At 45.2% G+C, this 12,900-nt stretch overlaps 1 protein-coding gene and 1 pseudogene across 2 annotated transcripts; one reads left to right on the forward strand and one right to left on the reverse strand.

Annotated features, from left to right (window-relative positions):
• Window positions 1–282: 282 nt before the first annotated feature.
• LOC103651799 (putative pentatricopeptide repeat-containing protein At3g15200) lies at window positions 283–4,273 on the forward strand (annotated as a pseudogene).
• A 2,175-nt stretch (window positions 4,274–6,448) lies between these two features.
• Window positions 6,449–10,337, reverse strand: LOC100500950 (retinol dehydrogenase 11). Of its 2 annotated transcripts, XM_020549966.2 has the most exons (9): window positions 10,093–10,337; window positions 9,836–10,014; window positions 8,363–8,594; window positions 8,120–8,199; window positions 7,880–8,033; window positions 7,721–7,799; window positions 7,226–7,310; window positions 7,064–7,110; window positions 6,463–6,956 (listed from the first exon to the last, which is right to left on the reverse strand). In XM_020549966.2, the coding sequence occupies exons 2-9, from the start codon at window positions 9,951–9,953 to the stop codon at window positions 6,789–6,791; spliced, it is 963 nt and encodes a 320-aa protein (XP_020405555.1). In that variant the 5' UTR covers window positions 9,954–10,014; window positions 10,093–10,337; the 3' UTR covers window positions 6,463–6,788. The 2 variants fall into 2 exon arrangements, with proteins under 2 accessions (NP_001182780.1, XP_020405555.1); NM_001195851.1 differs by lacking the exon at window positions 10,093–10,337 and having other exon boundaries at window positions 6,449–6,956; window positions 9,836–10,039.
• Between the last annotated feature and the right edge of the window lie 2,563 nt (window positions 10,338–12,900).

The following is a 12,900-nucleotide window of genomic DNA, read 5'->3' on the forward strand; positions in this document are numbered from 1 at the left end:
ACCCTACTATCCAATGAGTTCATCGCTCACGCGATGCAATCTTCTCTATGTCAGGGGCTGATAGTCAGTGTCTCGGCTTTAGTCCCACATCGGCTAGCCAAGGGGGCCGTGGGCAACTTAAAAGGGAGAGTCCCCCTCCTCCCATCAGCCTGGCTTTTAGGATGTGAGTGGTGGGCTCTCTTGGCTGGGCCGGCCCACGAGCGCATAAACGCCCGAAGCTGTCGAGTGTGGGCTGGGCCGGGGGTTGGACGCTGACATCTGGTATCAGAGCCCGGTTGGCCCATGCCTGCCTTGGGGGGCTTCCCAAGGGGGTGGGATGTCAGGGCCGGTAGTCAGTGTCTCGGCTTTAGTCCCACATCGGCTAGCCAAGGGGGTTGTGGGCAACTTAAAAGGGAGAGTCTCCCTCCTCCCATCAGCCTGGCTTTTGGGATGTGAGTGGTGGGCTCTTTTGGCTGGGTCGGCCCACGAGCGCATGAACGCCCGTAGCTGTCGAGTTTGGTCAAGGACGGAGGTTGGACGCTGACATTCTGGTGTTTCATTGCGCAGTTTTCGGGTGGCTTGGCGTTCTTGCCTGGCACCGCCCACTAACCGTTCGACGCAATGCCTCAAAGGGGTTCCTGCCTTCGGTGGGTTTGTCTTCACCATTTTGCCAGGTTGTCCTTCACAGCGGAAACCTTCTTGGGCCAACAAGGTTTTGCCATGCCACTGCCGGCATGTCAGATCGTCGCACGGATGTCTACGTCAATGAAGTACTGAAGGTTCTCAAGTCCACCAATGCTGACAACGCCGATCTCAGGGGTGCTCTTCGTCGGTTCGCTGTCCACATGGATGATGATATTATCCTCATGGTCCTCCAGAAGCAGCGGTCCAACTGGCAGGTCGCCCTGGCGTTCTTCAACTGGGCGGCAACCCTACCAGGGTATGCCCACGGGTCGAGGGCCTACACCAAGATGTTGGACATTCTTGGGCGGATGAAGAAGGTCAAGCACATGAGGCAGCTGTTTGACGAGATTCCTGAGGAGCGGCGTCTGGTGGTCATGACTCATGACGAATAGGATGGTCGCCATGCTGTTGAACCGGTACGCGGGTGCGCACAAAGTGCAGGAAGCGATAGAGGTGTTCTACTTGTGGAAGGATTACGGGTTTGAGCTTGACTTGGCCGGGTTCCAGATACTCCTGATGTCGCTGTGCCGGTATAAGCATGTGGAGGAGGCAGAGGCACTGTTCCGTGAGAAGAAAGACGAGTTCCCGCATGTCACGAAGAGCTGGAACATTATACTAAACGGCTGGTGTGTCAAGGGAAGCCTGAGAGATGCTCAAAGGATTTGGAATGAAATCGTTGCATCTGAGGTTGAGCGAGATCTGTTCACCTTTGGTACATACATAAACGCACTGGCCAAAAATGGCAGAATTTGCGGTGAAGCTATTCAATAAGATGTGGGAGAAAGGGATTAATCCTGATGTAGCGATTTGCAATTGTGTCATTGACCAGCTGTGCTTCAAGAAAAAGATTCCAGAAGCACTTGAGATTTTTGGTGAGATGAATGACCGGCTTTGTCGAGAAGATGTGGCTACGTACAACACTTTGATAAAATACTTATGTAAGATAAAAAGGATGGAAAAAGTTTATGAACTTTTGGATGAAATGGAAGCAAAGGGCTGCTCTCCAAACAACAGGACATACTCCTGCATTCTGAAGACGACTGAGAAATCCAAAGATGCCATTGCTTTGATGCAGAGGATGGAGCAAACCGGCTGTAAATTGGATTCTGATACATACAACTTAATGTTGAACCTTGGCTGACCGTCTGGCCCCAATGCTTGATAAGCTCGTGTCCACCTCACAGAATGCTTTCATAAAGAAACGCTGCATTCATGACAATTTCCTCTACGTGCAGAATGTTATTCGTAGTCTTCACAAGAGCAATAAGGCAGCTCTTTTTATTAAATTGGATATATCGAAAGCTTTTGACTCTTTGAGCCGGCCTTACCTTCTAGATGTCTTGAAGGCCCTGGGTTTTGGCCAAAAGTGGAGGGATTGGGTTGCGGCCATCTTGGCTACATCATCGTCTAGAGTTCTAGTCAACGGACGTACATGCAATAAGTTTAAACATGCTCGGGGGCTGCGGCAAGGCGATCCGCTTTCGCCTATGTTATTCATCTTGGCCATTGACCCCCTCCAAAAAATGATTGAGCAAGCAGCAAGATTAGGTTTTTTAAAGCCGGTGCTACCCAGATCAGCTCGTTTGCGTTGCTTGCTTTATGCTGATGATGCTGGAATTTTTGCCAATCCGGACCATACGGAGCTACAAAATTTACGACAACTCTTGACAATTTTCACTAATTGCTCAGGCCTCAAGTTTAACCTAGCAAAAACGGAAATCTTTCCAATTCGTTGTCCATCAGATACGATCAGCTCACTCATTCATCTTTTTCCCGGGAGGATCTCGACCTTCCCTGGAAAATACTTGGGTCTTCCTTTACACTCTAGGAAACTTCGACGGATTGAGGTGCAGCCTCTAATTGATAAGATTGGTTCTAGACTAGCTGGTTGGAAGGGCAAGCTCCTATCAAAAGCTGGTAGAGAAACACTAGTTAAGACGTGCTATCATCTCAACCTATCTACCACTTAACAGTGTTCCCACCTCAAAAATGGGTCATTTAGAGGATTGATCGTATCCGGCGAAGTTTTCTTTGGAAGGGTGATGGCCCAGATAATTCGAGTGGTGGTCATTGTCTAATCAATTGGCAAGTCACAGCTAGACCCAAGTCTTTGGGAGGCCTCGGGATCTTAGATCTGGAACGCTTCGCACGGACACTACGTCTGCGTTGGATGTGGTACAGCTGAAAAAATGAGGACAGAGCCTGGGTGGGTCTGGACATTCCCTGTGATAAAACTGATCAGGACTTATTTCACGCCTCTACGGTGGTCACAGTGGGCAATGGCAATAAGGCATTGTTTTGGAAATCCAGTTGGATCTCTGGGATGGCACCTCGTCACATTGCACCATCTCTTTTCAGAAAAACGAGACATAAGAATATCACGGTCAATAGGGGACTAGAGGATAATAGATGGATATCCAATATCTGGCCGATTCAGGAAGGTACTGAAATTCAAGAATTGATGGCACTGTGGGGAGCCATCAGTGACGTTGTAAGGGACGTTGCAAATGAAGATCAAATATTATGGCGCTGGACTGCCAATGGCGAATACTCTACCGTAGCGCCTACCAAGCTCAGTTCAATGGAAGCATGTCTAGAATCAAAATTGAAGCAATATGGAAGGCAAAAGCGGAGCCTAAATGCCGTTTTTTCGCGTGGACGCTCCTACATGAAAAGATCCTCACAGCTAACAATTTGCAGAAGAGGGGATGGGATCACAACCCTATTTGTCCTCTTTGACACATAGATCCGAAAACCCCGAGTCACCTGTGCAAAGATTGTAGTTACTCAAAAAGCATTTGGCGGACTTTGTTACATTGGACCAATCTCAACTCTTTAGCAAACCTAAACCATGATGGCCAGTTACATACTTGGTGGAGAAAATGTAGACTCAGAATTGATAAGCCAAGACGAAGGTTATTTGACGGGCTAGTAGTCTATTTTTGGTGGAATATTTGGAAAGAAAGAAATAGGCGAATTTTTCAAAATTTCGGGAATGATCAACTTGTCGTCGCCCATCAAATCAAGGAGGATGTCTTACAATACAGTGCGGCTTTTTCTATCTTTTGATCAGAGAGTTCTCTAGTGGTGGTTTTGTTTTTTCTTAGTGGTGGTTCATTTTTTCTCTTCTTTTCGCTCTCTTCTTCTTTTTTTTCTTGAATTGACTGTAGTTGGTACCTTGCTGGCCAATAGTCCCTGTATTTGGTTTTTCTCCTTCTATTAATATATTTGGCAATCCTCTTGCCGTCTTTTCGAAAAAAAAAACCTTTATATCAACTGGAAATATGAGAAGGGCAAGGGGGTGCAACAGGTATGGAATGAGATGGAGAGGAGAGGGTCAGGCCCAGATCAACGGTCATTTACTATTATGGTTCATGGCCTTCATTCCCAGGGCAAGCTCGATGAAGCTCTGCAGTACTACACAGCAATGAAGTCTAGAGGGATGATTCTAGAACCTAGGACCAAGATACTGGTGAAAGCTATGCATATTAAGAAAGACGGGGCTGCTATTGAAGATGACTCAACAAGTATGGCAGGGAAGCATCTAAAGTTGAATCGTTGATCAAAACTACTCAATGTGAAAAAAGTCAGCCCCAAAACCAGCTTTTAGGGATACTATAATTGTTTTCATAGGCTAAAATTACCTGCGCGCACAGCAGCTCCCTACAAAATTAGTAGCTCAATATTTAAAACATGCCACGTCATCAGGGAAAAGGCCATGGCCCAAATGAGCTTGTATTCAGCCTTGGCCTCCAATAGCCTGTACGCTGGTAATGTTTGGCCAATCCCATTATTTGTATCTTGAGAATGTCCGGCCAATCCCATAATATGTAAGCTGAGAATGTCTTGTCAATCAAGATCTAGATGCTGTCTAGAATGTTTGGCCAATCAAGGTCTAGATGTTGTCCCTCGCTAAGCATTTTATGTTTCAGATTTTTTTTCCCCCACACAACAGCTAATCACAAGCAATCAGAAAATAAAACTTTTCAAAGCCCGAACTGTTTTCATTTCTTTATAAGATTCTTTGTGCAAGTGGCAACATCGTCTATTTTACATATACTTTTCACGCTAGGAAAACGCTGCTACTGGAGGAAGCTCTGCTGCCACGCAAAGTCTAACGAACTGGATAAGATGGCGTTTCTTTTCTACTTGCATCCAAATCCTGCTTTCTGCAGAGCAGGGTCCTCTCGCGCGAAGAAGCACAGGTGGGCACGCCGGAGTGGATTGGGGAGCTTTATTGTTAGAGCTCCTGTGTTTATGGGTCTGGCCTGTTTATGGGACTGGCCCACTAGGTTACATATATTCTTGTACCCCTGCAGTTAGGGTTTCTACTGCATTCTATTGTATTACATTTATTCGTGCCGCACATTTGAGGGTCACGAGAGGGAGTTTTGGAGCTGTGCTAACTTTTTTTCAAAATATTCTGGGAAACTGTTGGAGGAATGATTTTTCATGTATCACTTAAAATTATAGGGCTGTGGCTCCTTTTGATCATCTACTGGAGTTGCTCTAAAGACCTGATGCACAGGTTTTGCTTCATGGTTCCCATAAACTTTTCAGCTCATCTTATATTTAAGACCTTGTTCAGTTATTCCTATACCACATGATTTAGGTGGGATTTAAAAAAAAAATAGTAGAGATTTTGACTCGTTATGGATAAAAACTCTTAAAAAATAACTCAAGCTTTGTTCGTTTTTTCCTAAATAGATTCGAAATAGTTATAACTTATCAAATCTTATATAAACTAGACAAACAATCCGACCGGGATTTGTTCTATACGCCCGTTCTAAAAAACCAGGCTATTAATCTCTTCTAAATCTACATGGATTAAGATGAAAAACGAACGAGCCCTAACTTATCGAGCGTGCGGACGGCAGTCAGAGAGGAGAAGCGGGATGGGCTGGTCTGTGTTGAATGGGCCGGCCTGCGTTAGGCGAGCTCGCATACTAAACTGTTGCCTACACGGCTACACAGCCCACCAGAGGTCCAGAGAAGGTGGGACCTACGTAGCCTGCTTCAAAAGGAGCCGGGGAGCAGCTCCAACTCCGGAGCTCCTTCCGCAAGCGCCACCGGTCACCTGCTCTCCCGCCAAATCCTCTTCACCCACCCCCAACCAGCAGCACTAGCCGCTCCCCGCCCGCTCCGCTAATAAACCTCGCACCGCGCGCGTGAACCGAGCTCTCCAACGATCCTCGCAACCGGTCGGGCGGGCACACACCCCCCTATGGCGTTCCCCAGCTTCCCCTCCCTCTCCTTCGCGCGCCGCGCGCTGCTGCTCTACGCGGCCGCGTGGACGGCGGTGGCCACCACGGCCGTGGCCGTGGCGGCGTTCGCGCCGGAGTTCGCCTTCGTCTGGGCCGTCGGGCCCGGGGCGCCGCTCTCCCGGGCGTGTCCGGGCTCCAGCGGCGCCGGCGACGGGTTCAGCGTCGGCCTGCCGCTCGACGGGCCGCCGTGGGACGTCGTCTGCGTGCCTGTCGGCATGCTCGGACGGGCAAAGCCCGACGTCGTCGTGCCCCTAGTGTTCGCCGTCGTCGTGGTGACCGCCGCCGTCTGGTTCACCACGGCCTTTGGGGTGTGGGAGGATGATCACGACGACGAGCCAACTTCGCCGGAGGTTTTTCTAGAACAAGTGTAGGCTCAGGCTGTGTGATTATTCTCGATCTGTTCACAATTTACATACATGAAAAGCAGGAATTTTGTGGTCTACATATTATAGTGTGATGATACGAATCTTGGATCTTGGCTTGCAGTTTCTGTTGCAAAATAGTAGAGATGCCCACAATGTAACAAGAAGAGCTGTACTCACAATTCGGATGCTGAACCAAATAACGAAAAAGAATCAAACACTGGTTGAAACGACATGTTTCAGGCAAACACGACTCTGCATTTTTCAAGTCAGAACTGAGCTGCACGTATATTGAACAGATATTGACAGCACTACAAATTGATGTTTGCCACACCGGACTAATTAATGTACGAAAGCAAGCAGATTTTATTCCTGAACACCATGAGGTCCAGCCATCGCCCAGGTTCCTCCTCCGTGCTATATACTAATCAGTCATCACTTGTACCACTAGATGCCAAGCAGGACCACAACATTTTCTCTGATCCAGCTCTTTCGGCTCTCACTTCGCAGACTTGATCAGCTCCTCGCTGAAGTCCCAGAGCTGCTTCGCCAACTCCTCGCTCCTCGCCAGTTTGCTCGTCTTCTCCACGTTGCAGTCAGCAAAGTACTTTCCTGTCACTCCCTTGAGTTGAGGGCTCAGTCCTACGTAGCAAGTAGTCGCAGCTCCCTGAAGAAATGCATACACGAAATTTCAGAACACGAGTTGCGAGATAATAACGTCGCTATGAACAAGAATTGGCTACAAAAATGAAATACAAAGATCTGGCTCCAGACCTGGGGTACATTCTTCCACAGTATGTAAGTGGCAACCTGAAGCACCTCTGCAAGAGGAAACAAGGTGCTTCAGAACATTGTCAGAAGATAAGTGTTCCTAGCTAGAGCCTGAGAACATATATTCTATGTGAGAAAAAAAGGAAAAATAAAAAGAGAGCATACTCATGAGAACAAAGGAGTGCCTCATCAAATTGGTCATGATCAATCCAGGATGGACACTGTTAACTGTGATGTTTGCTCCTTCTTCCTGTTTACGAACATGTAATTAACAATGCGTAAGAGCAGAATCCTGAAGGATGGCACATAATTTGAGAACCAGGAGTAGGTTTCAGAGTTTTAACCAGTGTAGGCATGCATCAGAACCATGGATTTTCATACATAGGTAAAAGGGAACGAGATCATATCATTTCTTGAAGTCACACTGATATTTTCATATTTATCAAGATCCCTAAGGTTCCAAAGTTATCTAAATCCCAAAGCTTGCAATGGCTATTGCTTACTAGTTGCCCCTCACAGTTACAGTTAGCGCCTCATGACAGTGAAGCAGGACAGAGCATCAGGGCCATGATGGACAAAAATGTTTCTCTTCAGGTTTCTACCCTTCCCGAAAGAGTAACAGACATGGATAATACTATTAGGACACCCTGAAAAAAATACCTTCAGCCTTCTAGAGAGCTCCTTCGCATGCAGCAAGTTCGCCAGCTTAGACTGTCCATAAGCCATTTTGTCGTTGTATCTGCCAATTAATAAAAGATCATTACTTGCAGTTCAAACCAACAGTCAATTCCTACAAAGAAGAACCATAAATGCACATACATTTTCTCATCGTTGAGGTTATCGAAGTCAATTCCCTTCGGATACGTATGGTGGTGGGCGACTGATGACAGGTTCACAATGCGGCCCTCAATGCCCGTAGACTTGGCAGTGGCCTTCATGGTATCAAGGAGGAGATTGGTAAGCAGAAAGTGTCCTGATAAAAAAAACAAGAGTCAGTACCGGACAAATGAGACTCATTTCAGCTGTTTTAAGCAAGTCATGCTGTCAGTGAGAGAATACCTAGATGATTTGTCGCGAACTGCATCTCGACCCCGTCTTTAGACAGTTGAAAAGGGCAGAACATGACGCCTGCATTATTTCTGTGGAACAGAAAAGGATTCCTTCAAGCCTTGTTCCAGTGCAAAGAGGAAAGCGCTAAAACAGGCGGAAACTTTCATATATATGAAAGAAAAAACAAGCAAAGGAAACTATCATATATATGAAAGCAAAAAACAAGCATGAACGAGAGGTGAAGAGGGTTACATCAGGATGTTTAGAGGGAGTTTCATCGAGTTGAACTGGTCCACAAAAGCCCTGACAGACTTGAGGGAGCTGAGGTCTAGCTTCAGAACATCAATACGTGCCGTTGGGTTCTTCTCCATGATGGTCTTTCTTGCTTCTGATGCAGCCTCTGTGTTTCTAGCAGCGATGACCACATGGGCTCCTCTCAGGGCGAAGACTCTTGATGTCTCCAGACCAATGCCACTAGCTCCTCCTGGCATATGCCAAAAATTACAAGTTTCAGTAAAATTTGGAAAGCAATAGATTTTTGACACCTTGGAATTGAGTTAAGCGAGCAACTGAACCCTCAAAATACTATAGTGAGATGAAAAAGACTGAAGATGATAGTCCTCAAAATCCATCATCCCGCTGTGATCCAACCACAGCATTGAGTAGGAAACCATCATATAATATATACAGTAATAACTTTACGGTTGTAGAGATGGAAGGAACGACTACATTTTCTCTAGTGTTTAGATGCACGCGGAGGTAAGGTGAAGATCGGAGCATATTTTGGTGGCGGCGTGATGACAAAAAATCGAGGGGACAGTATCAGCTCCGCCTTATCTTAATTTGATCCCAAACCTTCTGATGCATATAATTAGTCCTTTGCTGCTTCCTGGTACGTTCTACTAGTGTAAATTTTCAGTACAGGCCACTGCACGGAAATGTTAGTTGGTAGTTATAGTTCACAGGTAAACTCGGTCTACATCTCAACTTTTGACCAAGTGCAGTTTGCGATAAAGCTGGTGGTAACAAGACGTCAGTCAAATTCATACATAAAGGTATCATACGCAAAGCCAGGTCTAAACCCACATACCCAACATTTGTAAGTACACATACAGAAAAGGATGTTTTCTTAAGAAGAAAAAAAATACCAACACAAACAAAAAAAAAGAGAGAGAAACCACGCGAGAGTAGATTACAAACAAAGTACTAAAGTAGCCAAGGGATAAATGCCGGGCTGTGCAAAATGTTGGTGACTACAAAGCATGGCATTCCATGAAAAAGTTCAGTAGATCCATCAGTTGAAATCTAAAGCAACAGTAGATTCAGCAGAGGTTTCTGAGAAAGGGACTGAGCAGGTCGCGCTTTCCAACAACACAGTCATTGAAGAGGCAAAGATTCCATGCTCCATAGACGAGGCTCATAAAACAATGACCAGTAAGTACAGCTGCGAGAAAGCCGGCCAGCAATTACAACAGGGTGCGGATCTGACCTGCCATGCCACACAGATAGTAAAGGGCAGGTGGAGATCTACCCACACCTCCTTATCAAGCGCCCCAAAGAGGGGAAGCTATCGAGAACCCAAAGCATGCAGCCACGATTTACAGAGGAAAAACCCGGCGAATTTTATTATACGTAGATATCAAGCGACATAATAGGCAGCAGCAGGAAGAGAAACAGTAGGTTCTTGCATCTTTTCTAGGAATCTGCCGCCGGTGGTTTATTTACCTGTGATAGCGACGGTGAGGCGGCTGGCGTCAGCGCCGTCGGTGACCTGCTCCGCCGTGGACGCCGACCCGAACCCGCTGGCGCCCGCCTTGCCGGTGATGAGCGCGAGGATACCCATCGCCGCCGACGACTACTCCAACAGATAAGGAACTGAACGGAACCACCCCCGGCCGGCCCAACTGAAGCGAACTCCCAAGGACAGCAGCCAATAAGAGAAACGAAAGGAAGAGTTGAGACAACCAGGTCGTAGTATATACCTATACACAGCACAACTAACAAGCGCAAGAATCACGGAAATCTCGGCAATGCCGCCGCCGCCGCTGCCGCCTCGCCTCGCCTCGACTTGTTTATTGCGCCGGGAGAAGGTGGAGGGCAGGGCGGGCACGGCAGCGGGCGGTGCATGGGAAGAGGGCGGAGGGAGAGCGGGTGAGGTTATTTATGGTTGGGGAGTAGGAGCGCCACGCCAACAGAGAGGAGGATATATGTCTTCGGTTTTTTTTTCGTCGTCAGGAAAGAAAAGAAAAGAGTTTCAGAGTTCAGTCGGAGGATTTGACAGAGAATCACATGAGAATTCCTTTGGTATCACGTGAATCTAGAGTGTACATAATGTGATAATGACGCGATGTGAACTTGGTACAGCAGACAGGTTAGGGACCAAATCAAACAAAAGAGTATCTCTTTTTTTTCACGGTGGTCTCTTCTCGTCGGTTTTAGAATTGGAGTTTTATGACGATGCAGACTTGGTAAAGAAAACAGGTTAGGGATAAAGCACATTTTTTTAACACGGATTAAAGTCACGTAGCACATTTTTTAACACGGATTGAAGTCACGTCCCTAAAGCACAACTTTTTTGAAACGGTTGAAGTCACGTCCCTAAAGCACATTTTTTGAAGTCACGCATTATGATTTGCTAGCGGAGCGATAGAGGTAAACCAACAAAGCTATTTCCAACCGTTTACGTCTCCTGTTAAAAAAGTATTGATCTGCTGGTTATAGCCTTAACTGTGTTGAGTGGAAATAGTTTGGGAGCCACAAAACTAGAGAAAATTGGAGGGACTAAAATTTCATTGTTATTCATTTAGAACAAGACGATGATGGTAGCCTCTCCCACCTCCAATTCTCTCTAGTTTATGGCTCCCAAACTAGTATACCACCTACTAGAGATGGCAACAAGTTAGATTTGAATCGGATAGAGTAGATATCTGCCCACGACCAACCCGCGGGAATTACTTATGCCCATCCGCCACTGTATTCGCAGGTAAATATCTGCTCATGTCCATCGTATGTATCCATCAGGTACAATAAGTCAACAACGCATATCTTATTCTTATAACTTCTACATATACGGTTACACTTTTGGCGGAAAATTTTCAGGTGGTATAAAAAATATTGCTAAACAACTTGTTTGTGCTCAATTTTAGGCACTGGGGATGGATGTTTCCTACTTTTTTGTGCTCAATTTGTTTCCCCTTCCAGCGCTAGTACTGTAGTCAGATAACTATGGGTATTTTCATAAATATAAACTAGGTTAGTGCCCGTGCGTTGCAACGGGAACATATAATATTATGATAACTTATATATAAATGTGTTATATTGTTATGAGAAAAGATTTTGTAATCCATTGGTGATCCTAGCTATACATATAAATTTTGTGATCTCTGGACCATTGATTAGAAAGAAAAAGGCTCCAGTCTCGTTTGCAACAGCACGAGCAATAAGAGTCTTTCCAGAACCAGGTGGCCCATATAGCAATATGCCCTTTGGTGGCTTCACACCAATAGATTTGAAAAGCTGAGGATGGCGTAGTGGAAGCTCAACAAGCTCTCTGATTTGGGCCATTTGCTTTCTAACTCCACCAACATCATAATAACCAACTTCATCAAGACGCTCCTCATCCTCTCTCTTAATAGGCTCCCCATCACAAAATATTTCAGTATCTGGGGCAACGATACAATATTCAGAAGGGTCAGTCTCTATCACTTTGAATTCCACGCTTCTCATTCCACCCATGACAAGGAAAAGGTCTCCTTTCCTCACGGGCCTGTATGCTTCTACGAAGTATGTTGCACAGTTTCATAAGGGGTGTTATTATGACAAAACAGCTGCAAGGTCTACATGAAATGGCAGAAACAATATACAAGCATATTAATTAGGTAGTATAAATGGCAGACTCCTCCTTGATCAGAACTCAGTAAACCATTGACAACAAAAGAAAAGGGAGCTACTTCAGTTGAAGTAACATGAGAAATAAGTGCCATGGAGCCATGCTGATGCCCAAAAAAACCTAGATCAACTAAGAAATTCACAAGATCAGAAACTTACGTTTCAAGAAGGCATCAAATAGGTTCCCTGTAATGCCTTCAACTATATCATCAATTGGAAGAATGTACACACGCTTCCCATATTTCACATCCTGGCACTGGTGGACAAACAGTAGCCATAAAGAGACTTTAAAAAAGATAGGCCAACCCATATCCAATTGTTCAGTCCCTTGAACACACTTGAGTTACAAGTACAGCCATCAAATCCAAATTATCACGATAGGGATCACAAAAAATGAATTTTGTATGCAGCACATCATCTTCATCTAGCAGAACAATGAAGACAAATTTGAATAATACTAAATAGTGTTGCTTCCCTGTTCTAACTATGAACAATGAGTTAATCATGCATTACTAAATAGTGTTTATTCTCTGTTCTAACTATGAACAATGAATTAATTCATACAAAAAGAATGGTTGCATTTAAATATAGAAAAAATGTATGAGGAGATTTGAACATAACAAACCAAGTATATTAAAATATGTTACTGAAGCAAGCAATAAAACAAATCTAGATTACTACTGCCTTCAAATGAATCAATGATGTACGAATGTGAATTGGTAAATTTCTAAAATCTACACACTACAGCAGCAAAGCAGAGGGAGCCCAAATACCCTCATTGCCTCAACATACTCAAGTTCTCAAACAATACAACGAATTACAACATTAAACACTTCAGCAAGTACTTGAGATAAAAGCTAAGTTTATTTCTAACAGGTCTGCACTCCAAATACACGGAATTC

Source organism: Zea mays, chromosome 3 (assembly GCF_902167145.1).
Source record: "Zea mays cultivar B73 chromosome 3, Zm-B73-REFERENCE-NAM-5.0, whole genome shotgun sequence".
NCBI lineage: Eukaryota > Viridiplantae > Streptophyta > Magnoliopsida > Poales > Poaceae > Zea > Zea mays.